Source organism: Lactuca virosa, chromosome 7, assembly GCF_052849685.1.
Source record: "Lactuca virosa cultivar CGN04683 chromosome 7, Lactuca_virosa_CGN04683_v6, whole genome shotgun sequence".
NCBI lineage: Eukaryota > Viridiplantae > Streptophyta > Magnoliopsida > Asterales > Asteraceae > Lactuca > Lactuca virosa.
In genome coordinates this window covers 141428730-141455016 of record NC_136432.1, presented here as the reverse complement: position 1 = coordinate 141455016, position 26287 = coordinate 141428730, and the positions used below count along the sequence as shown (strand labels likewise).

The following is a 26287-nucleotide window of genomic DNA, read 5'->3' as shown; positions in this document are numbered from 1 at the left end:
TGGTTTGTGTTGACATATTCTTGTTTCGGTGCCTATTCCAGTTACATTTGACTATGCATATGAGTTCTATGAGTTCTCAATTGTTTGCATAACAACTTGGAAGAAATGGTAGGCCTTTGAGCTGCCAGGTGGCAAGAAATTAAGATTGAACAAGTTCAGTCCATATGAGTTTAGATTTGTCACTAACCTTGTCTTGTGATTATGGTTATGACAAATTCACATGGATAGGAACACATATACCATAAAATCTATGTTTCATAAGGTTTCTCTCCAATTCATGAAAATATTGTGAGGAAACGCTTTCACTAAGTAGATTTTAAGGAGATAGCATTTGTGAAATTTGCATTCTCAAATTCGATTATGATTACGACATCCCTCTTCATAGTTCGAATTGTGAGAAATGCCAAAGGTCTAAACATTTCAGACTTATGGCTGTATGTTCTAAAATTGTTTAGACACACATGTGAGCTATCTAAGGAAAGGTGTATGATTTTGAGAAGCCTATATTAAATCTTATCGAAGCATCTCGTATCAGAAATCTGAACTTTGGTAATGAAAGTCAATAAGTATTGATTTCAAGAAGTCCAGCTGAGTTCTGGGTACATGTCAAAGCTAGTGGGAGCATAAGTGTTATGCTAGTAAGATAATAATTATTATGCTAGTGGGAGCATAATTATTATGCTAAGTGTTGCAAGTTAGCAATGTTAATTACAGAAAATAAAGGTTTCAATTCGCAAAGTTACAGGGTTTGAAAATTTGTTTTGCTATAATTAAGGGAGAGGAATTTATACTTCATTTCAATTCGAAAAGCTTAGATTGTGTTTTAATCAAATTTAGTCAAGGCATATATGAATGTTATGTTGAAAAGATTCGACATAAGGAAATTCCATATGGAAATTTTGATTGCGTTCTCAAATTCGATTATGATTACGGCATCCCTCTTCATAATTCGAATTGTGAGAACATGGCAAATTGGAATATTATAGCAAAAGACTGGTCAAGTATCATGTCTTTATGTTAGACATTATGAATCGCATCCCATATGCTTCGGGTATAGGATCGATTACATATGCTATAATATTCTCGTGTTCTAATTTTCCAAATGCCTAGGGCATTAAGAGGGAAAAATGAATAGAACCGGATATGAATAAAGTGTGACAACGCGAAATTTCTACTCTGTACAACAATTCACTTCAATAGAAGTCAAAACTGTTTCTGCTAACTTTTGAGCTGTGAAGAGTCAGTTTGAGTATTCTAAAGCCTAGTACTTCAGGAGATAACTGGAGAGAGGATGCCCTAGGGTTTATTGTGCAACAATAAAGTCCCAAAACTCCAAGAGTTTGGAGTTTACGGCCTAAACATGGTGTTTACGGCCGTAAACCCCAAGGGGTATAAAAGTGACACTTAGTCATTTTTAACACTTTTTCACAATTTCAAAGCTAGAACTCAAATCCTCTCAAGTATCATCCGATTTTCCTCCTTGATCTTCAACTTTGTAAGTGTTTCTTGCCCTAATAAGTTGATATCTTATCTAATCTAGTGATCTTACATGATTCCATCCGTGAAATCATTCCATTTGTGTAGATCTTCAAGTGTTCTTAGTTTCACCGAGAACACCAAGAACACACACTAGTGTTCTTGGACTTTTAACACCCTTTCGAGCTCCTTTATTGTAAGTACTCTTACCCTAGTGTGTTATAATGCTTGTTACACATCTTAATCAACTAGAAAACACAAAGAAACACAAGATCAAAGGTGTTTACGGTCCAACATGTTCTTGGACCGTAAACCCTAATGAAAGGGCCATTGTGTGCCCTAGTCCCTTACTAAGCCTTGGATACTAGTCTAGATCATATCCTGGATGTGCTTAGGACCTTAAACATCAAAAAGACCATGAACCATTAGAGTTTACGGCCGTAAAAACATGGAGAAATGGTCCATGGGCCGTAAACTCCATAAAGGGGTGAAATGTTGCCCTAATCACTTCCAAAGGCTTAGATTTGAAGTAGGAATGCTTCTTATGACCTTATAGGCTTCAAAACAAAAATTGGTAGAAGTACCATGAGTTTAGGGCCGTAAACTCATGGGTTTACGACCGTAAACTCCAAGGGAGTTGGTCACAAAACCGTAAACTCCAAAAGAGTGTCCCCTTGAACCTTAAACTCAAATGCAAGGTCCTACAACCCTTAGATGCAATCCTTAGCTCTTATGGCACTTAAATAAAGTGTTTTACATGTCTTAGGATGTCTTAACTTGGTTAATTAGTTGTTTAATGACTAATTGGATACATATATGTGTTATTATATGTTAACTAGGATCCTTGTGTGTGTTCAAGTCTTCACTTGACATCTAGCATCCTATAACATCCGTTCATCCAAACCACTCACTACAGGTGAGTTCATACCCCTTAATCAACCTTTTAAATGAATTTAAATGATTTTATGGGGGGGGAATACAAGTTGAACTATTATAGTTATTATATCAATCACATGTGATTAATAACTACCAAACAAGTGGATTTCTTACTTTTCAAACTGTGTTATCAAACAAACTACTTCAAACTGTTTTACAAACTCTTTTACATATCAAATACTTTTATTTAAACTCTTTTAAACTTATATTCTGTTAAATGTATATCTATATAGATATAGTTATATAAGTAGGATTGAAAGGACTTAGGACTGATAGCTCACCTTACTTCTTGTTCCTTGTTTGGTTGTGGACTTAGGGTATTCAGGTTATTTGTCCGAAGGTCGTTTGAATCCTAGTTATATATTATGTATATGTATATAGATATAAAAGTTCCTTCTTTCTATTCAATACCTTTGGGTAGCAAAGGTATACACACATGTTCATACATTTAAACAACATTACTAGTAAGCTATAATAGGTATAGTTTAGGGAGATACTAATACTATTACTAGAACAGCGAAACATACAATGAGTCAGTGCATACATGAGTCAATAACATACAGATAGAGAATACTATGATGAGAAACATACAATACCATACAGAGAGAACACACAATACCATACAGAGAGAACATACATACATGCTAGACAGAGAGAGAACACACAATACAGATAGCACATACATATACTAGAACATTACTACAGTTATGTGAGCCACGTAACAGGGCATGACATCACCTGTCATGACTCGTTTTGTATCCAGAATCTCCTTAAATGGAGAGTGTTGAGTTTGTGTATAGATCTATACTGGATTGACTATCCTACGCCTTGCTGCTCGCTACAGTGGGACTTGCAAGTCTACGGGTGCCAAACGTCATTTCTTCCGACGTCTTACATCGTCGTGTTTATAGTCGATAGTATGGTACAGGCCGATCACATGGTACTTTAAATAACAATTGGTTTAAGGTAGTTAGTACAGTAGTAGTTACTTAATACAACACTACAGTACTATTTCATTTTCCCATTGCATTCACTTTGTGATCTTCACACAATAATCAGTAATGTAAAAACTATATTTTTGGTTAATGATAGTCAGATTTGGGAAAATACATACTCTTACAAGAGACACACACACGACCACTAGATGCCTTGGTAGAAGGCTACTTTTAGTAGGAAACATAGGGTTTTCTAGGAGAGTTCAAACAATTACAAAACTTTTACAAACTTATACATCACATACTTACAAACATTTTCATACAAACACAGACACTAATATACTTATGATCTCACCAGCTTTAAAGCTGATAAACTCTTTCAAAATAACTTGTATTCTCAGGTCACCAGTAGACAGGTACCGGTGCCAGGTTTTGAGAAGATGGAGCTCGTTCAAGACTCATCTTTTGTTTTGATTTGTATTTTTGGTGTCTATATAACTTTACAGAACACACTTGTATGAAGTTATATTATTAATGCAATGGATGATGTTGTTGCTTGTTTACTACTATGCATTGTTGTGATACTGAACATGACGTCCTCCACCCCCGAACGTTTCCGCCGTTCCGGTTTTGGGGTGTGACAGATTGGTATCAGAGCATTGTTTATAGTGAATCGAGTATATCAATCCATAAAAGATATACGAACTATAAACACAGCGGGATTAAAATACTCTGACAAAGAGTCTATACTTTTAAATAATAAAATATTTAACCAAGTATACATACCTGCATTCATACTAAAATCAGTGTCACTAGGGCAGAACAAAAGTATTACGATTGTTAGGCAGCACAAGTAGACTTAGAGACATATAGTCAAGTCTGGGAAGATATAGCCTGATCAACTATATTATATGAGGAGTGACTAGCATGTGCCTAAGTGTGGTTGTGAGGTTGCAACAAGTCTAAAAACTTACCAACACTACTACAATGAAAACGATAGAACAGAACATAAACTTAAAATACTATAGGACTATTTTGTGTTACTATAATTACTTATCTGAGAACTAAAAAGGTCTTTATTAGTATGTCAATAGTTGTTAAGTGGATACACTAAGGTTATATGTACTAGGATGTCAGAGACTTAGAATCTGTGATCTTTTCCTTACTTCCTGTGCCTTGTTTGGTTGTGGACTTAGAGTTAGGGTCACCTATTCGAAGGTCTATTCTATTTTGAGTACATATAACCGGTATGCACTAAACAAGTATTGGAGTAACTGATAAAGATCATCTTATAAATATCTAATTAGTTCGTCTATTTAGTTATTTCTTATATCCCTTTTCTCGCGTAGATATCATGGCTGGATTCCATCTTCCCGGAGACCCATACTATCCCAACAACGGCAATGCTGGATGGCTTGGATAAGAGCCAGAAGATGATCACCCAATCCCTTTGGATGATCACGAGGCTGGAGGCTTTTCTGATGGTTCTGACTCAGAACCTGAAGTTAACAACCTACGCCCAGCTGCTCAAGACCTAAACCCAAACCCTCGTCCAGCATTTCAAGGACCCACACCTCTGTGGGCCACAAACTTGAATAGATGGAGTCAGGAACAGGGTCAACCCATTCCCTACAATGGAGACAGAAGCTTTTACAACCTCACCGAGGGAGGTTCAGCTGACAGGGTCCTACCCATCATGGTTCGTAGGATTTCTCGGAACACCGAGCAAGGTCGAGCAGCTATCGACCGAGTTGTGGAGATTGACGCCAACTCTGGCGTTAACACAATCCGCATTCGCCAGCTAGAGTCTGCTTAAGAAAGGACTCTGGTCCACAATGCAGCTCTGCAGAGAGAACTTGCTGAAACCCAAGCTGAAGTCAGGGAACTTCGAGCTCAGCAAGTAAGATCCGATAGGTGCGTGAGGGACATAGAACGCCTTCTGTCGGATTCAAGAAATCACTCTAGTAGTTCTCGTCGCCGATAGAGTCTCATCGACTTCTCTTTTGGATATAACCTAGTTATGTAAAAACTCTAGCCTAATTTCCTATCTTTGTAAATCTTAGACCTGTTAGGTCTTGATTTGGTCGTAATTCTGTCAAAATTTTCCCATCTTGGTTCATGTAAGGCCTACTTCTAGGTCATTTTTCCCGAACTAATTACATCTCTAATTCCAGTATTATTGACAGATATCTAATCTAATGGAAATTATTATCCAAATGCTATCATCTTTTAGTACTAGATCTACATTCAATTATACTATTCAATTGTGTTGTTGGGCTATGGAGAGTTAGTCCATGAGTCATTCTCATCAAATTCTCCCTATTATATTCTTATCAATATCTTCATCTTTCTAAACTTATAGTTAAAAGATGCCTCCACGTCGATCAACAAGACGCGATCCTCCAATAACTGCAACACCTCCTGCTCCTCAAATCAATACGGCAGCTCTGAATGCTGTTGTAGCTGCGGTTGTGGCTACAGCCATGGCTCAATATCATTCTTCTGGTTCCACTGGAGGAGGAACCCATGTTCAGTCTACTCATGGTGAAATCCATGTGCGCTTGAGAGAGTGTTCCTACAAGGACTTCACCAACTGCAAGCCCAAGTCCTTTAGAGGGACTGGCGGAGTCATTGCCCTCTCGCAATGGTTCAAGAAGACCGAATCGGTTTTCGAAATCTGCTCCTGCCCAGAAGGGAGCAAGGTCAAGTTCGCTGCTTGCACCTTTCAGGAGAAAGCCCTAACATGGTGGAATAGCCATGTCAAGTCACTATCTCTAGTTGTGGCTAATGCTATGGGCTGGGAAGCTCTTAGAGAGCTGATGATAGAGGAATACTGCCCGAGGGGCGAGATCCAAAAATTGGAGGAGGAACTGTGGAGCCTAACCATGAAAGGCTCCGACATTGTGACCTATACCGCCAGGTTCTGTGAGCTGGTAGCCCTCTGTCCCAACATGGTTCATACAGAGGGAAAGAAAATAGAGAGATACATATGGGGGTTGGTGCCTCCATTCCAGGGAAATGTTTTGGCTTCAAACCCCACTACATTCGATAGTACCAAGCGATTGGCACAGCGGCTTATTGACCATGGGGTTCGTACCCCGGACGCAAAAACAACCCTGGCCATCTCAGAACCTTCCAAAACCGCTGATTCCAAGCGGAAGTTCTGGGATGACAAGAAGAGGAAGAAAGCTGCCAAAAAGCAGCAGATCGTGGCAGTTCATGCTGCGATAGCACCTGCCACTGCTGCTCCGGTAAAGCAGTACGCGGGAAGTTTGCCAAAGTGGAACAAGTGCAACTTCCACCACACAGGAGCTTGCCGGGAAATGCAGTGTTCGAACTGCAACAGGAAAGGGCACACTGCCCGTTTCTGCAAAGCTCCGGCGAGGCCACTCAACCAAGTCCCTGGCGCAGGAGTGGGCCAAGCTTGCTACGGTTGTGGCGAGGTGGGCCACTATAAGAGGGACTGCCCTAAAGCAAGGAACGCCGGTGGAGTAGGAAGAGTTCTGGCTATAGGCCACAAGGAGGCGGTTGCCGACCCTATAGTGGTCACTGGTACGTTTCTCCTCGATAACTCTTATGCATGCATACTGTTTGATAGTGGAGCGGAGAGGAGTTTCGTGAACCAAAAATTTGCTCATTTACTTAAGCAAAAATCACGAGCACTTAAAGAACCGTTCACTGTAGAAATGGCTAATGGAAAGATGGAGAGCACTAGCAGTATATACATAGGGTGTACCCTAACACTAGATAGCCATTCATTTTCGATCGACCTCATGCCAGTCTTAGTTAAAAGTTTCAACGTCATTATCGGCATGCACTGGTTGAGTCTTCATCGTGCCGACATCATGTGTTACGAAAAGGTTGTTCACCTTAATCTGCCATCTGGCGAAACTCTAGTAGTTTATGGCGACAAACCCGGCACGAACCTTCATATCATCTCGAGCATTCAAGCTCAGAAATTCTTGCGAAAGGAATGTCGCGCATTCCTTGCTCATGTGGTCGATGTGAGCCAAGAAACGAAAGACATTCAGAACATTCCAGTCATACGCGACTTTCCCGACATCTTTCCAGAAGAACTCCCAGGATTACCTCCGCAACGTCAAGTCGAGTTCAGAATCGACTTAGTTCCAGGGGCTACCCCGTAGCCAAATCGCCCTATCGTCTAGCACCTGCAGAGATGCAAGAACTGTCCTGTCAACTTAACGAACTGCTCAGCAAGGGCTTTATAAGACCAAGCTTCTCACCCTGGGGAGCTCCAGTCTTGTTCGTCAAGAAGAAAGACGGATCATTTCGTATGTGCATCGACTACAGGGAGCTCAACAAACTAACAGTCAAAAATCGTTATCCTCTGCCTCGTATTGACGATTTATTTGACCAACTTCAAGGGGCGAACTTCTTTTCAAAAAAACGATCTAAGATCCGGATATCACCAACTACGAGTGCTAGGGGAGGATGTTCCGAAGACAGCCTTCCGAACTCGTTATGGGCACTACGAATTTGTAGTGATGCCGTTCGGATTAACAAACGCGCCCGCAGTATTCATGGATTTAATGAATAGGGTGTGTCGTCCTTACTTGGATCAGTTCATCATCTTCTTCATCGATGACATACTTATCTACTCTCGTAGTAAGGAGGAACATAATCAACATCTGCGACAGATCTTAGAAACATTACATTCGGAGAAGCTCTATGCGAAGTTCTCAAAATGCGAATTTTGGATCCGACGAGTCGAATTATTAGGGCACGTGGTTAGCGAAGAGGGAATACACGTAGACCCTTCCAAAATCAAAGCCATTGAGAGCTGGTCAGCACCGAAGACGCCTACAGAAATTCGTCAATTTCTAGGTCTCGCTGGCTACTATCGCAGGTTCATTCAGAACTTCTCCCGCATTGCGAAACCTCTTACAACACTGACCCAGAAGGGCGTGGCCTTTGACTGGGAAGAGAAGCAGGAGAGAGCGTTCCAAACGCTCAAACGAGCCTTGTGCACCGCACCAATACTATCCCTCCCCGAAGGGATAGAAGACTTCGTTGTCTATTGCGATGCATCAAATCAAGGGCTCGGATGTGTTCTGATGCAGCGAGGTAAGGTCATCGCCTATGCCTCGAGACAGCTGAAGACACACGAGGTCAACTACACTACCCACGATCTTGAACTAGGAGCAGTTGTGTTTGCTCTAAAGATCTGGAGACACTACCTGTATGGTACAAAAAGCATTATCTTTACAGACCACAAAAGCCTACAACATATATTCGACCAGAAGGAGCTCAACATGAGACAACGACGGTGGGTCGAGCTACTCAGTGATTATGAATGTGAAATTCGTTATCATCCTGGTAAAGCCAACGTAGTAGCTGACACCCTAAGTCGGAAAGAATACTCTGGTCGTAGAGTCAAATCATTGACTATGACTATCCATTCACACTTGTCCACGCAAATTAAGGAGGCTCAGCTCGACGCTTTGAAACCTGAAAATGTGGCGAGTGAATCCCTTAGAGGGATGGATAAGAACTTGGAAGTCAAAGGTGGCGGAGCCTTATATTTCATGGATCGGATCTGGACACCGAAACACGGTGGTTTCAGAGACTTGGTCATGACCGAGGCACACAACACTCGTTATTCCGTCCACCCAGGTTCAGATAAGATGTATATGGATCTTAAAAAGCTATACTTGTGGCCTAACATGAAAGCAGAGATTGCTACCTTCGTGAGTAAATGCCTTACTTGCGCCAAGGTCAAGGTCGAATACCAGAAACCTTCCGGTCTACTACAACAGCCGGAGATACCGGAATGGAAGTGGGAGCGTGTCACTATGGATTTCATAACCAAGTTCCCCAAGACAACGGGTGGACTGGATACCATATAGGTCATCGTCGACAGATTGACCAAGTCTGCACACTTCCTGCCTATCAAAGAAACAGACAAGATGGAGAAGCTTACAAGAACTTACATTCGGGAAATTGTACGACTGCACGGTGTTCCCATATCCATTATCTCAGACAGAGATAGTAGATTCACTTCGAGGTTCTGGCAGTCGCTACAAAGTTCCCTAGGAACTAGGCTGGACATGAGTACAGCCTACCATCCACAGACCGACGGACAAAGTGAGAGGACTATCCAAACCTTGGAAGATATGTTGCGAGTCTGTGTGATCGAATTTGGGAAAGCATGGGATACTCATTTACCCCTTGTCGAATTTTCCTACAACAACAGTTATCACACGAGCATAAAGGCTACTCCATTCGAGGCCCTCTATGGCCGAAAGTGCAGATCCCCTCTGTGTTGGGCTGAGGTGGGTGATACCCAGTTAGCTAAAGGACGAGTTCCTGACAGCACTCTCACGGGTCCGGAGATCATTCGGGAAACGAAAGAGAAGATCGTTCAGATTCGTGAATGATTGAAAGCCTCTAGAGACCGACAGAAAAGCTACACAAATAAACGAAGGAAACCATTGGAATTCCATGTGGGCGACCGTGTTCTATTGAAGGTCTCACCCTGGAAGGGCTTAATACGCTTTGGAAAGCGTGGAAAGCTAAATCCAAGATACATAGGGCCTTTCGAGATTCTCGCTAGAATCGACCCTGTAGCTTACAAACTTAACTTACCTCGCGAACTCAGTAACGTACATTCTACTTTCCACGTTTCGAACTTGAAAAAGTGTCTGTCCGACGAGACTCTTGTAATCCCACTCGACAAGATCGAGATCAACGAGAGCCTCAACTTCGTGGAAGAACCTGTAGAGATCATGGACCGGGAGGTCAAGCAAACGAAACAAAGCCGTATCCCGATAGTGAAGGTCCGCTGGAACGCCAAGCGAGGACCTGAATTCACTTGGGAGCGAGAGGATCAGATGAAACTGAAATATCCTCGTCTTTTTACTTAGTTATTTGTAACTACTTATTTGCTTAAACTCTAATTTCGGGACGAAATTCCTTCTAACGGGGGGATGATGTGACAACCCGAAATTTCTAGTCTGTACAACAATTCACTTCAATAGAAGTCAAAACTGTTTCTGCTAACTTTTGAGCTGTGAAGAGTCAGTTTGAGTATTCTAAAGCCTAGTACTTCAGGAGATAACTGGAGAGAGGATGCCCTAGGTTTTATTGTGCAACAATAAAGTCCCAAAACTCCAAGAGTTTGGAGTTTACGGCCTAAACATGGTGTTTACATCCGTAAACCCCAAGGGGTATAAAAGTGACACTTAGTCATTTTTAACACTTTTTCACAATTTCAAAGCTAGAACTCAAATCCTCTAAAGTATCATCCGATTTTCCTCCTTGATATTCAACTTTGTAAGTGTTTCTTTCCCTAATAAGTTGATATCTTATCTAATCTAGTGATCTTACATGATTCCATCCGTGAAATCATTCCATTTGTGTAGATCTTCAAGTGTTCTTAGTTTCACCAAGAACACCAAGAACACACACTAGTGTTCTTGGACTTTTAACACCCTTTCAAGCTCCTTTATTGTAAGTACTCTTACCCTAGTGTGTTATAAGGCTTGTTACACATCTTAATCAACTAGAAAACACAAAGAAACACAAGATCAAAGGTGTTTATGGTCCAACATGTTCTTGGACCGTAAACCCTAATGAAAGGGCCATTGTGTGCCCTAGTCCCTTACCAAGCCTTGGATACTAGTCTAGATCATATCCTTGATGTGCTTAGGACCTTAAACATCAAAAAGACCATGAACCATTAGAGTTTACGGCCGTAAAAACATGGAGAAATGGTCCATGGGCCGTAAACTCCATAAAGGGGTGAAATGTTGCCCTAATCACTTCCAAAGGCTTAGATTTGAAGTAGGAATGCTTCTTATGACCTTATAGGCTTCAAAACAAAAAATGGTAGAAGTACCATGAGTTTACGGCCGTAAACTCATGGGTTTACGACCGTAAACTCCAAGGGAGTTGCTCACAAAACCGTAAACTCCAAAAGAGTGTCCCCTTGAACCCTAAACTCAAATGCAAGGTCCTACAACCCTTAGATGCAATCCTTAGCTCTTATAGCACTTAAATAAAGTGTTTTACATGTCTTAGGATGTCTTAACTTGGTTAATTAGTTGTTTAATGACTAATTGGATACATATATGTGTTATTATATGTTAACTAGGATCCTTGTGTGTGTTCAAGTCTTCACTTGACATCTAGCATCCTATAACATCCGTTCATCCAAACCACTCACTACAGGTGAGTTCATACCCCTTAATCAACCTTTTAAATGAATTTAAATGATTTTATGGGGGGGGAATACAAGTTGAACTATTATAGTTATTATATCAATCACATGTGATTAATAACTACCAAACAAGTGGATTTCTTACTTTTCAAACTGTGTTATCAAACAAACTACTTCAAACTGTTTTACAAACTCTTTTACATATCAAATACTTTTATTTAAACTCTTTTAAACTTATATTCTGTTAAATGTATATCTATATAGATATAGTTATATAAGTAGGATTGAAAGGACTTAGGACTGATAGCTCACCTTACTTCTTGTTCCTTGTTTGGTTGTGGACTTAGGGTATTCAGGTTATTTGTCCGAAGGTCGTTTGAATCCTAGTTATATATTATGTATATGTATATAGATATAAAAGTTCCTTCTTTCTATTCAATACCTTTGGGTAGCAAAGGTATACACACATGTTCATACATTTAAACAACATTACTAGTAAGCTATAATAGGTATAGTTTAGGGAGATACTAATACTATTACTAGAATAGCGAAACATACAATGAGTCAGTGCATACATGAGTCAATAACATACAGATAGAGAATACTATGATGAGAAACATACAATACCATACAAAGAGAACACACAATACCATACAGAGAGAACATACATACATGCTAGACAGAGAGAGAACACACAATACAGATAGCACATACATATACTAGAACATTACTACAGTTATGTGAGCCACGTAACAGGGCATGACATCACCTGTCATGACTCGTTTTGTATCCAGAATCTCCTTAAATGGAGAGTGTTGAGTTTGTGTATAGATCTATACTGGATTGACTATCCTACGCCTTGATGCTCGCTACAGTGGGACTTGCAAGTCTACGGGTGCCAAACGTCATTTCTTCCGACGTCTTACATCGTCGTGTTTATAGTCGATAGTATGGTACAGGCCGATCACATGGTACTTTAAATAACAATTGGTTTAAGGTAGTTAGTACAGTAGTAGTTACTTAATACAACACTACAGTACTATTTCATTTTCCCATTGCATTCACTTTGTGATCTTCACACAATAATCAGTAATGTAAAAACTATATTTTTGGTTAATGATAGTCAGATTTGGGAAAATACATACTCTTACAAGAGACACACACACGACCACTAGATGCCTTGGTAGAAGGCTACTTTTAGTAGGAAACATAGGGTTTTCTAGGAGAGTTCAAACAATTACAAAACTTTTACAAACTTATACATCACATACTTACAAACATTTTCATACAAACACAGACACTAATATACTTATGATCTCACCAGCTTTAAAGCTGATAAACTCTTTCAAAATAACTTGTATTCTCAGGTCACCAGTAGACAGGTACCGGTGCCAGGTTTTGAGAAGATGGAGCTCATTCAAGACTCATCTTTTGTTTTGATTTGTATTTTTGGTGTCTATATAACTTTACAGAACACACTTGTATGAAATTATATTATTAATGCAATGGATGATGTTGTTGCTTGTTTACTACTATGCATTGTTGTGATACTGAACATGACGTCCTCCACCCCCGAACGTTTCCGCCGTTCCGTTTTTGGGGTGTGACATAAAGTGGTTAAACAGTGTTAAGGACAATCTAAGGTTCGCCAAGGATTGGTCGCTTAAGGACAGTTGGAAGTATAGTAATGAATGGACCATATTGACATTGTTATGAATAGACAGGAGTCGATTAGTAATGAGTTGTCGTATGGAAAATATGGAATGTTTCCATATTGGGAGTTAAAGAATATATGAGAAAGTTAGAAACTTTTATGCAAAAAGGATGTTCAAAGGAATGTACTTTGAATTTGAGACTTCATTTCCATGGAATTGTCTTGTAACAATCTCCAAAGGAATATTTTGTAATATCGTTGGTCAAGTCTCTGTGACTTTTGGTACCTAGACATTACAGAAGAATCATGGCATGATATTTTAGAATCTAACACTTTCTAGCAGTGAAAAGAATTTGAAATTCTTACACTTGCAATAAAGATTTGGAATTATGAAATGAGCATCATTGAAATGTTTTCAATTGATCTATTTCACAAAGTCAGGACCATAGACAAACATAGTGTGCATGCTTGGAGCATGGGACAACTATTGTTTTAATTCAAGTATTAAGTTGATTATACGAAACATTATATAATGAATAATGAGTAATCAATATGGCACTCAAAAGTTTTGGGGCCATATAGGATTAGTATTATTCTTGTGTTTCACTTTGCATGTTTTGACTTCCCGAATAACTAGGTTATTCAAACCATCCACAGTCGATCATACTTTGGAAGTAGGTATTGAAGCTAGACTGTCATGAATGGGTCTGTAGATTGTCTAAAGGCGTTTAGACATAACACAAGTTTGCTACAGTGTTCATGAGTACTTCTGGAATAAGATTCGAGTATTGGATTAAACCCAAGCTCATCTGAATCACTTCATGGATTTTATCACGAGTGATTGTGAGACAATAATATCTTATATTCATGAAAATGACACATGTGAGTTGTAGTTGCAAGTCGGTTGCACATTGACATATGTAAACGCACCAGTAACTTGGTGTTATAAAACATATTATTGTGTGTAATTTGATGAGTAAGTACAAGCAAGCATTTGAGTCGAAGTTTATCCGTTCCTTTTACCCCATGTGGATAAAAGTGATATTTGTGGGCCCCTTGATGATTTAGCGATGACACCCGAAGTGCTTGGCCAAGCCTGGACTGATTTGATTTGTTCAATTAGTCGGTCGTCATAAATCGGAAATCGGGAAACAACAGATGGACAGAGAGAATGATTATAATCCATGTCTCAGTCCATATGATATCTATAATGGAGGAATATATGATCCCTTATATAATGGACACGTCATTGACTAGGTCAGGGTTCGACAACGGCTTTTAAGAGCTACGATTGCTAGTCGGGATTTTGGAGTCGTACTTGCAATAATAGTTATTAGACTTATCCAAGTGGGAGACTGTTGGATTAGGTGTCTAAGCCCATAACTATAATTGGTATGTACTTGACCCGAGAGTAGCATGGTCCATTTGGGTTGCATATCACCAGGACAATTTGATAGGATGGACTTTTGAGAAGAGGTTATTTGTGATTTGTTAATATATTATAAGTTCTAATATATTAATATGAAATCATATGATTTAATTAGTATTGATCAATAATTAATTTGGAATTAATTTTGTGATCAAAAGAAACTAATTAAATATATGGGGATTGATTTGGTAAATCAATGATTCTTATAGTGTGGGCCAATTGTTATTTAGGATGGGTTAAACCAATATGGTTCCATGGATAGTCCATGGAGGTTTAATCCATGGATCCTAGGTAATATGAAGAGTCATGGGCATTAGGGTTTACATGGTGCTAACCCTAATCTTGCCACACTATATAAGAAGTCCCTTAGCATCCAAAATGGCACACTAGTGATCCTTGAAGTTCCATGAGCCGATTTTAGGTGCAAGATATTCTCTCTCAAAAGTCATCCTTTGTCCAAAGGTGTGTTGTGATTCCATTTGAGGTGCAACACTTGGGGCACTAAGTTCTTAAAGTCCAAACTCAAGAAGTTCTACAAGCTACAACAAAGAGGTAATTCTGTAACTCAATTTTATGTTGTTTATATCATTTTGTATGCTAGTTGTAAGCTTAATGCTTTGGAAACAATATTGCATGTATAATTAGAGAAAACATAGATCCAAAGCATTTAGGGTTGTATGTGCACCATAGGGTGTTGTAGTATGCTAAAACCCATCACAATCCACCTGCGCACACCGGCATTGACATACTATTGCCAACCACTACGACTAATAACCCTCGAGCTGAAAATAAAACCTAACCCTGGAGGTCACAAGCCTGCTCACTCCTTTAAACTTGGAAAACTGAAAGGGAACTACCCTTGCCACAGATAATGACATTTCAATCCATCAATCAATCATTTTACCTCTCTCTGCAAAACCCAAGCCGATCATAATCATCGTTCCCTTCCTGAGTCCCGCGACTTGCATACCCGGGCTCAAGCAAAACCCCCGAGGCCTCAAACCAAAACTTACTAGGTCTGCACCAAACAATCCCAAATCCATAATGCCACTGAGCTCAAAACACATATCAGGCCCATCCCTGTGACTAAGCAGTGACAACCACAAGATTGAAAGAAACAGAACCACTGCCACGAACCATGGTATCCAACCATGCCATCTTCCCTGACCAGCCCTTAGAATCCCTGAGATCTTCCTTGATTCAAGTATGGATCCTGTGCTTTCAGTAGTACGGGCCCAATATTACTTTCCACACCTATCCATACTTTCCTTAAGGATCATCTCGGGTCCTCTAAGACCTAATCATAGAAAATACTCTTGAAACCTGCTCAACCGCGAAACAACTGCACTAACATACTCGCTAGGCTATCCTAGGATTCCACTCTTCTCTGCCATCAGCTGCTGAAGAACTCCTCACAATGTCTATTAGCTAACTCATGAATACAATCACATGCAACAAAGCTCAGATAATCCTTCGAGTAACAGACTCATCCCTACAACGGTTAAGACTCAAACGAGAGCTACGCAATAGGGTCAAATCCGTCACTCTGAGATTATCCAACGTTTTTCAAATGTGACTTGACGTATTCACTTAATAGCTAACTCACATCACTCATGAGTTCCACAAAGCACAAAGCAAGCAACATTCATGTAGAGGAGCCTACTGGCGCTAAACATAATAAAATCAATATATCCTCATACGAATTTCCCGATCTCCGACTACCGACATCTCAGGTGCCCCTTCGTCCAGCTCGCACTCTACCAAGAGTGGCTAATCATTCCTCGCGCGGACCCGCTATACACTGCACCCACTCTGAGAAAGCTATTGCCCATCATCCAACAACGCGACTGGCCGGCGGACCCCACGCGACTCACCATACCACAAACTGCCATACGACTCTCCATTGGTGCCAGATGACTATCGCATGAATACAATCACATACCCCACAGTTTAAACAACCTTAGGCTAAAGGATTCAATACCACAACGGTTAGGACTCAAACAAGAGTTGCGCGACAGGACCAAAACCCTCATCCTAAGATCATTTAAACCATGTAGTATGTGACTTAGCATATCCACTCAATAGCCAGATCACACGCGAAAGAGTCACAGAACATCCAAACAAGAGAACTCTATAGGAACTAAGGCATCATATAATCAGGCAATTCTACCATCCAATAAATGTTGTTCTAACATAACATAACATAACATAATCTCAAATAAATGTGTGGTAATTTGGGGTCTACTTACTGGCTCCGGCTGATCGTACACATCGCATCCTCTTTGATTAGTTTGAAAACCATTTGAAAATTTGTTTTGAAAAACCTTTTTCCTTAGTTTAAGACTGGATTCAAACGAGTGTTCCTCTAATTCACTCAAACCAAGGCTCTGATACCAACTTGTAACATCCATAAAATTTCATAAAATTTAAACATTTCAAAACAACCCTTTTCCTAAAGAAATATTTACAAAAAGTATTGTATTCAAAATATCATTTTAAATCAGAATTGTTTTCAACATAGTTTCCAAAACTTTGACAATATCATAGTTTCCCATAAATCATAAGTCCAAAAACGCGATAATGTGTACGATCACGCCTTCACCTTGCCACGATCCACTGAAGTACTTGAAACCATAAACCAAAACTGTATGCACAAAGCTTAGTGAGTTCCCCCAGATTACCATTCACACAATAGATCATATATATATATATATATATATATATATATATATATATATATATATATATATATATATATATATATATATAATAACAGCATGCAATGGGTCCATAGCTAACAAACTGGATTACCCTTGAGCCCACAGTATAAGTCTGGCTTGCCCCCTAGGCCCACAGCTTATGTATGGCTTGCTCCCTGGCCCTCAGTACGAGTCTGGCATGCCCCACCCGACCCTCAGCTCATATCTGGAATGCCCATGAGTCCTCAGTATGAGTCTGGCATGCCCCTCCTAGCCCTCAACTCATATCCGGATTGCTCCAATACCCTCAACCCCTCAGTACGAGTCTGGCATACCACCAGGTCCTCAGCTTATATCTGGAATGTTACCGAGTCCTCGGTATGAGTCTGGCCTGTCCTACCCGGCCCAACAAGATATGCCGACAGATCACAAACATAAGCAGATAAACGTGCAGACAGTATTACAGGTAATCCTACCGATCGACCATACTAGCATATCAATAACTAGCATACTCATGCATAACTATTCCATACTCAGTATATCAGCAATATCAGGTTATCAAACCAAAGGGCCAGCTTTGGTGCCTTCGACCCGGAAGTATAGGGAGGAAAACTCACCTCGCAATGCCGAACCACACAGACGATCCCTGGCTGTTGGCTTATGGATCCCCGAACCGCCAACATCAAGACAACACTCCATCAATAGTTGATCCCACGAATGATCTCTGACTGTAGATCCGCTACCACACACGCGCTACCAGATACCAAAATGACAATCCATCAACATCTAGCCACTGAATCATATTATGAGTCCAATTTAGGGTAAAAGACCTTTTTACCCTTCCCCAAACTTGGCCCAAACTAGATGACAAAGAGGCCCAACATCAAAATAAACTCCTAAAGCCCAAAAATCCAAATAAGCTTCTAAGGCCCAATTATGGCCCAATTTTCCAAATTGGGCCCAATCCCTCTCATGGCCTTCATTCTAGAAAATCCAGCAAGACAAAAGCCCCAAATCATGAAATCCATATGGCCCAACATGGCCCCATACAATCCAAGCCCAAAACCGAACCCCAACACAAAGAAGCCCACTACAGTCGCGTACGCGGGGCGTACTCCGGAGGTACGCTCAGCTTACACGAGACCTCGCATTGACCAAGATACGGGGAGGCTGACCGAGTATGCGGGGCGTACTCCTCCCTAAGCGGGGTGTACCCTTGCAGCTCTAAAAGTCCAATATGTGCTTAATGGCTTAAGCACTTCAGCCCAAATTACAGATCCATGGTTCAAAAGTGTTCCAGAACCATAAAATCTCAAACTTTAAGACTTTGGTCAACCAAAAAGGGCTTAATGCACTTAATCCATTAAGACCCTTCTACCAAATGCATGATGTACTTCTGGCCATTGGGACCTCATTTTTATGACTAAGTACCCTTCCTATGGTCTAGAAGGACAGCTCAAAACGTCCAGAACATGCCATGCTCAAGATGGAGTAATTGGGACCAAGAAGAAGCATAAAAAGACCCAAACATGAGATCTAACAAACAAACCACAAAGGTATGACCTTTATACCTTCAAATGATGGAGAAGAGGGCCATAAAATGATGGAGAAGAGGGCCAAACTTCCAGATCCAATTCCTGCTTCAAGCTTCCAAGCTCCTTGATGCACTTCTCCTTCTTCAAACTCACCAAGAATACACTTTAAGGCTCATAATCACACTTTAAAGGGTTAGGGTCTTGCAAGAACGGATCTAAGACTTTGGAGGCTGAAAAGGTGGGGATAAATGACCATAAGGATGCTTAAATACCCCATAAACCCTAAAAATTAGGGTTCCCATCGGACATGAGTACGCCCAGCGTACATGTGTGTACACCCAGCGTAGTAGGGTACGCCCTAGTACGCTTATCGTACTCATATGTACACTCAGCGTACCCCTACCACCCCCAAATTACAAACTTGCCACTAGGGCTGCCTGGCCACCTCCTCTAATCCAAGGACCAAAAGACATAATTAACAACCAAGGGATGGATTTGAAAATACATGAAAACCGGGGTGTTACACATATAACCAAAGGTCAAATCTACCTAAAACCCTAAAGTTTGACCCCAAATCAAACTTAGTCAAAAGTCAAAAAAAGTCAACAAAGTCAACTCATTGGTCAACAGGCGCCCCGTACCCGTTACACGACAAAACAGTCGGCCCCCCATGCTCAAACAAGTGCACACTCGAAAACCTTAAAAGCACACCATGCTAGGGAAGGGCGTGTATTTCCCTAACTTAAACTAAAGGGTCAATTGACTTAACCCAGTAAGTCAGAACCCCAGCATTTAGATTTGGACTCCCACACAATGTCTAAATGGATAAAGTTTCCAACTTTATCTATTAAGACACACCACAACAACCAAGATCTAGATTTGAAAATAAAAAAGGACCCTAAATGACAACATTCTTTTCATGGCCAAGAAAACAAGATCTAAGATCCAAACTTTCCATGTCTAACGGGATCAAGGAGTGATATAATGAGCTCATAAGGTGTTGGAGTTCACTCAACTCCAAAGCACAAGCCCAAAAGAACCAAAAAGGAACAAATTTGAGCAAACTACAAGATCCAAGAAACTAATGATCAAGACGGAAGCTTTATACTCACAAAAGTCCAGAAGATTAGCAAGCTTTCTGGATCTACAATGGCCCTTTTTTCAACACACCAAATGGAGTCTTCTTCTTCAAGCTTCATTGGAAAAAGATGATAAAGATAAGCTTTCAAGAGGATTCTAAGCTCGAATAGGGTAGGGTTTTCCAAAAACACTCTCTAGCTTTGATGGAGGCTGAGAATGATCCAACCCTAGATAATTAAGTGCCTTTAAATAGCCTACAAACCCTAAAAATTGGGTAGCCCATAGGCCTGGGCGTGTCACGCTTTATAAGGGTGCGTTGTGCCCTACTAGGCCAAACAATTCCAATTGCAAGTCCAAATCCAAATTATCCAAGGCCCAAACATTTTAAATCCATATAAATATACATACTGGGAAATAAGATGTTATACCTTGGATAGGGATAAGGCATGTTTTGATAAGGATAATGATTATCCTTAGGAAACTGATGACCGGTTACAACCGGTCATAAGGGTAAAATGCGAACATTTCAAATAATTCATGAGTAAATCAAGCATGAAAAAAAGTTCAGTTACTAAATATGAACTAGTTGAATGTTTGTTACCCTTTCAAGTCATTATCACTTATTGTAATCATCCCTTATTTTATTTTGTTGTGTGTTGTGTTTGTAAGGAGTATTACAGAATAGAGTGTGTATCACAAAAGCATGTTGTAGTTAATTGATTTAGTTTATATGTGAAACGCCAATCCACAAAGAAGAAATAATCAGTAGAGTTTCATAAAGGCAAAAAGACACATATACGAGCAATAAAATGAAATATATATCGAAAATCAAAAGGAGCATGGTGAGAAGGTACATATAGAACCAACATACATATAGAAAAGGTAGATAGAAGTAATAACTAGGAAGAAAAGTATCGACACAATAAGTTGAAAGTAAAAACTAGGCAAAATGCACAAACAATGTAAAGGCAACTAGCACTTAGACTACTCTTGTACTACTCCATGACCTTGATCTTATGCATCCACACTCTCTAATAAAAGCTTGTGTCCTTGTAAAGAGAAAAACTTCATTCAAATTTAACATTGCATTATCTTCACGCTTCTTTATCATATGTTCTCTCTTCCTCGCACGATACAAAAACTTATTATTAAAACTAAAATTGTTATTGTAAGAATAATTTTGTGGTATGAAATTTATATCAATGTTGTAAGACTAGAATTATAAAATTTCGGTGTTGAAAACTATTTTAAATTTGTAAAATCAATTTATTTAAATTTCAGTTTATTGCAGCAGCCTACGGAAGTTAAAAAACAAACAAACTTCTTATTATATGTTGCAGCCGTTTGGTCCAACTCTTCTGCTGCAGAGGGTTGCAGACGTGGTCCGCAGACTTCAGGCGTTTTTGCTTCGAAAAAACAAACAACACCCAATGTTGTGAAAATCACTTAGCGGTCGACTGACGTTAAGCGATTAATCGGACTCGGTGGGGATTAATCGGTGATTAATCGGAGACCCTAAATTATTAATAAAATTAATTAAAAATTAATATATCTTAAAAAAATAAGTATTTTAAAATTTAAAATTTTGAAATTTTGAAAATTTGAAAATTTTAGTATAATATCTTAAAATTGTAATGAAAATTAAAATTTTTGGTGTAATATTTGAAAATTAAAAATTTTGAATTTTTAAAATATTCCCGCCGACCGTCGAGGACCGTCAAGCCCGAGTTTGACTGATTTTGACCAATTTCCGCCAAACACTCTAATCGTAATCGGTTCAAGGCCGCCAAGCGATTAATCGTCCGCCAAGGTCGATTTCTACAACATTGACAGCACCTAAGGCAGATAGAAGCGTTGTTAATTTTTGAGTGGAAGAGAAAGACAATGAAAGGAAAAGAAGAACACGCATCCAAAAGGGCAAAACCGACCAGGCAAAAAATAAAGCATCATCCAATCAGCAGCCAAATAAATACACCATCCATTGACCAGCCATTAGCCAATGAATGGTACCAGGCTGGAGCTTTTCCACTATTAATGAGTATATATAATTACAATACAGATGTCATGCTTACACCCCGTTTCCGAGTTCAATTTAACGAGAGAAAAAAAAATGGATGGGAGTGAGAAGAAAGTAAAAGAATTTATGTTTCCGAATTTCATTAAAGGAAGGAAATAGAAGGAAATGGAAGGATCACTTTTCCTCCTAACTTTCCTTCGATTTGGAATAATTTGGAGAGAAAGAACAAAATGTTTAATTTTCCTTTCACTTCTCTCCAACTCGGGAACACAAATGACAAATTTCTTTTCCTTTCTCTTTTTTTTTTTTCTCTCCTTAATTTCTTTTCTTTTCTCTTTTCTTTCCTTTGCTTAAACTCGGGAACTAGGTGTTAGAATGAAAACATATTTCATCCTAATAGCAATGGTGAACACTCCAACATGATGCGAAATAAGAAAAGCAGAAAAATGACAAAAGAATAGCCCACAATTTATGTTTATCATAAGCGTTAGATAATCTACGACGAAGAAACAACGAAAACCATAAAAATTAAACATTAGTTCTCTTAGTACCCCATTAATCATTTAGAGTCTAAGTATAACATCATATCCATCATCCATTATTTGTTAATAGCATATATTTGCTCCAAGCTCCCCAAAACTTCTTCACTTGAAGGCCTATCCTTTTGATCCTCAGATAAACACCTTAATACAAGTGCAGCACATCGAAAAGCACCATTTGGTGGGTATTTTTGTTTAAGACACGGATCCATTATTTTTTTTAGCTTGCTTCTGCTTGCTAAGGATGAACTTGCCCATTTTACCAAATTGGTCTGTGGACTCGGCTGCACCGTTGCCCGACGTCCTGTTAATATTTCCAGCAACACCACTCCAAACCCATAGATGTCGCTCTTCACACTCAAGCGACCTGTATTGTAATCACAAGATACACCTGTTAACTTTTCCATGGGTATGTATATATTTGTTTAAAACAAACCATCCTTTTTTTCTGAAAATATGGACCTTACACAAAAACCAAACATAATAGTTGCACAAGTCCACTGAAGAAAATATCAGTTTGTTACATAGTAACATACCCGTATTTATATACACCGGGTCTGCATAATGATAGGTACCCATAACACTCGTTGAAACAACTGTTTTCCCGGTCTCGGTCTCAGGGAAAAATCTTGCCAACTCAAAACCCCCCAGTTTTGCATTGAAATCCTGGAATAAGAAAGAGTAAAGATTAACTGCTAGCTTCACAGGCATAAAATCAATAACATGGACACCACCAAAAATCTTAAATAGCTTCAGAGTACCTGATCCAGCAATATATTAGAGGATTTAACGTCACGGTGTATGAGTTGGCGTTTTGATGAATGGATATAAGCGAGTCCACGGGCTACTCCTATCATTATCATAAGTCGTGTTGCCCATGGAAGTGGTTCGGCAACATCTCCTGCATCAGCAATGTTATTCATGTTGCAGCAGTTATTTGATTGCAAAAATTCAACATTTTGGGAAAAATTATCCACCGATAGTTTTTTAGAGAGATTATGTACACATTACCTCCAAATAAGAAGTGACCCAAGTTTTGGTTTTGCATGTTCTCATAAACAAGCAACCATCTTTCTTCTTCTTTCATATTGTTGCAGTATCCCAAGAGACTAATAATATTTGGATGAGCTAACTGTCCTAAGACACTCAACACTGTCTAATCTCAAAAAAATTTGAAGTTACATTTTGTAGATGTAAATTAATGTATATTTATAGATATTTACCTGCCATTCATGAAGATTGTGACACCTTTCAACAGCAACAGCAATACCAAGACCCTCTGTTGAAGAGGACAATGTGTTCTTGTCAACCCAACCTAAGAATGTCTCTCCATAACCTTCCGTAGCAATGAGCATATCTTGACTAAATCTTCTTGTAGCCAACTCCAAATCAGCAAAGTCAAATACTTTCAAAGTTAAAATAGGCATTGTGAAATCCTTGTCATCAGACCCTACATTATCAGCAGCAGCATTTCTATTGTTGGCCTTGCTATCACTTGGATCACCACGGACTGAAACAAATGAATACAAACAAATTATATAATCAGTACTCGCAAGTCTGCAATATGCAATATTAACTATTTTTAAGGATTATTCATTACAACATATGTATTCAGTAGGAGAATAAAATACCAGAGTTGTCTCCATTGGAGGTGAAGGGGAACTTATCAACCATTCTACTGAATACTGTTCTATGTGAAGGTTGCAATGAACTATTGGTTTTCTCTTGTAAGATCAATACAGAAGCAAGACTGAACACGACCTCAGTCATGGTTGGACGCTCCTTTTGCTTGCTGTGCAAACATGCCCCTGCAATCCGAACAAACTCTTTCAAACTTTTCGGGGAGATTTGATCCCTTATACCAGAATCAATTATATGTTTTAAATTTCCTTCTTTGATGGATTCTTGAGCCCATCTTGCTAAATTCTGCTCATCTTCATCGAGACTCAAATCCAGTGCAGGCCTCCCACAAAGGACTTCTAACAACACCACCCCAAAAGCATACACATCAGACTTCCTTGTCAGCCTTCCTGTGAAGGAATAATCAGGATCTAGATACCCGAAAGTGCCTTTAACATGTGTGTTGACATAAGTCAATGGCTGATCCTTTGGACCTATTTTGGACAACCCAAAGTCTGAAATTTTAGCTGCCCAGCTTTTATCTAACAAAATATTGGAGCTCTTCACATCACGATGTATAACCCCGGCTTTAATCCCCGTACCAGTGTGAAGGTAGTCTAACCCACGCGCAGCACCTATGCAGATCTTGAGTCTCTGAAGCCAAGAAAGGGGGGTCCCAAGTTTATTATGAAGGTGGTCTTCAAGAGTTCCATTGGGCATATACTCGTAAACAAGAATCATCTCTTTTTTATGATTACAATAACCAAACAAAGACACAAGGTGACAGTGACGGAAGTTGGAAAGCATCTCAACCTCCGCCCAGAACTCTGATGCCCCTTGACTGGACATGGGATCCAACCGTTTAATTGCAGCAACGGAAACAATTGATCCATTCGTAATGTTACCTTTGTAAACTTTTCCAAACCCTCCATGCCCAATTACCAATGATTCGTCCAAGTTATCTGTTGCTAAGAGAATCTCATGTAATTCGAAGTGACGACATGGTTGTGATGATTCTATGGAGGAGCATGTGGAGGGTTGAGATTCCTTGCCATCGATAATAGCAGGGAACATAGTTATTGATAAAGTAGAAGCACAATTTGCGATGGATGTTCCATAAATGATATTGGAGCTTCATAGTCAACCTACATAATGGTGATGTTCTTCCTGGAAAGAGAGATGGAGCCCAGCGTGACCCGGACATCTGTATTTATCATGTTGAATACACGTCAATTTTGACTAACACTGAATTTCGTTCGGGAAGGGTTATTCATATTGAAAACTGAGTCAGTAACAATGTAGTTACGGTTTAATCTCTTTCTTTGATGTTGATTATTTTCAATGGAGCTTCTTCCTTCACAATGTACAGCAAGAGCAGTGGCATATTTCTTTGATGAAACAGAAACCTCGTCTTAGATTTCAAAAGGCCCTTTGCCCCTGTAGCGAAATCCATAGTCTGCCTCTCGAATCCAGAGATTTAATGGTAGAGAATAAACCTGATTTGTACGTTCAAGTCTCTGTTTGTGTGGAGTGACTCTGCAAGCAGATTTCTGGGCAGCAGTGATACCGTAACAATGTAGTTACGGTATCACTTGGATTCCATCGTTAATTCGTTTGTTCGTTTGGTGAAGAAACTTTATTCAACACACACAAATCGATGGCTGCTAATCGTTTGGAACTAGTGTATTTGAATAAAGGACCACCAGATTCTAGTGAAAAAGGGTTTCCGAGCACCAGCAATTCGCCTCATCATCAAAATTGCTTGGCTTCTGTGGTGGTATCCGACACTTACTAATTATGGAAATCTTATAGAAAAGTCAAAACTTTTGTTTCAATAAAGTTTTTTAAATAAAAAGTCTGAATTATTTAATATTTTGTCCAAATGAATGGAGAAGTCTTTTTTTTATATTTGAACCGTAAATAATAGATTACAAAAAAACAATTTAGGACTTTTTTGAAACTTTTTCCAAAAATTTGGGACTTTTCTGTAGATTTCCTTTACTAATTAGATCAAAGCTTCTTAAACTTGTTTAAACATGTGGTTTCGGACCGGAACCAAACCCACTGGATTATCGGTGTCGGTTCCGGTTCGATTTCGGTCCCGGTCACGGTCCTGGTTTTTCGATTATTTTCAAACTAAAATGGTTGATATGTTGTCGATGACTCAGTATTTAATGAAAATATGATT

The 26287-nt window shown here is 39.4% G+C and overlaps 1 protein-coding gene across 1 annotated transcript; it reads right to left on the bottom strand.

Annotated features, from left to right (window-relative positions):
* Positions 1–22387: 22387 nt before the first annotated feature.
* On the bottom strand, positions 22388–25861 carry LOC145125399 (receptor-like protein kinase HERK 1). Its single transcript, XM_079060859.1, has 6 exons — positions 24111–25861; positions 23703–23989; positions 23491–23635; positions 23241–23380; positions 23016–23145; positions 22388–22846 (listed from the first exon to the last, which is right to left on the bottom strand). Exons 1-6 carry the CDS (start codon positions 25171–25173, stop codon positions 22539–22541), a joined length of 2073 nt encoding a protein of 690 aa, XP_078916985.1. The 5' UTR covers positions 25174–25861; the 3' UTR covers positions 22388–22538.
* Positions 25862–26287: the final 426 nt, after the last annotated feature.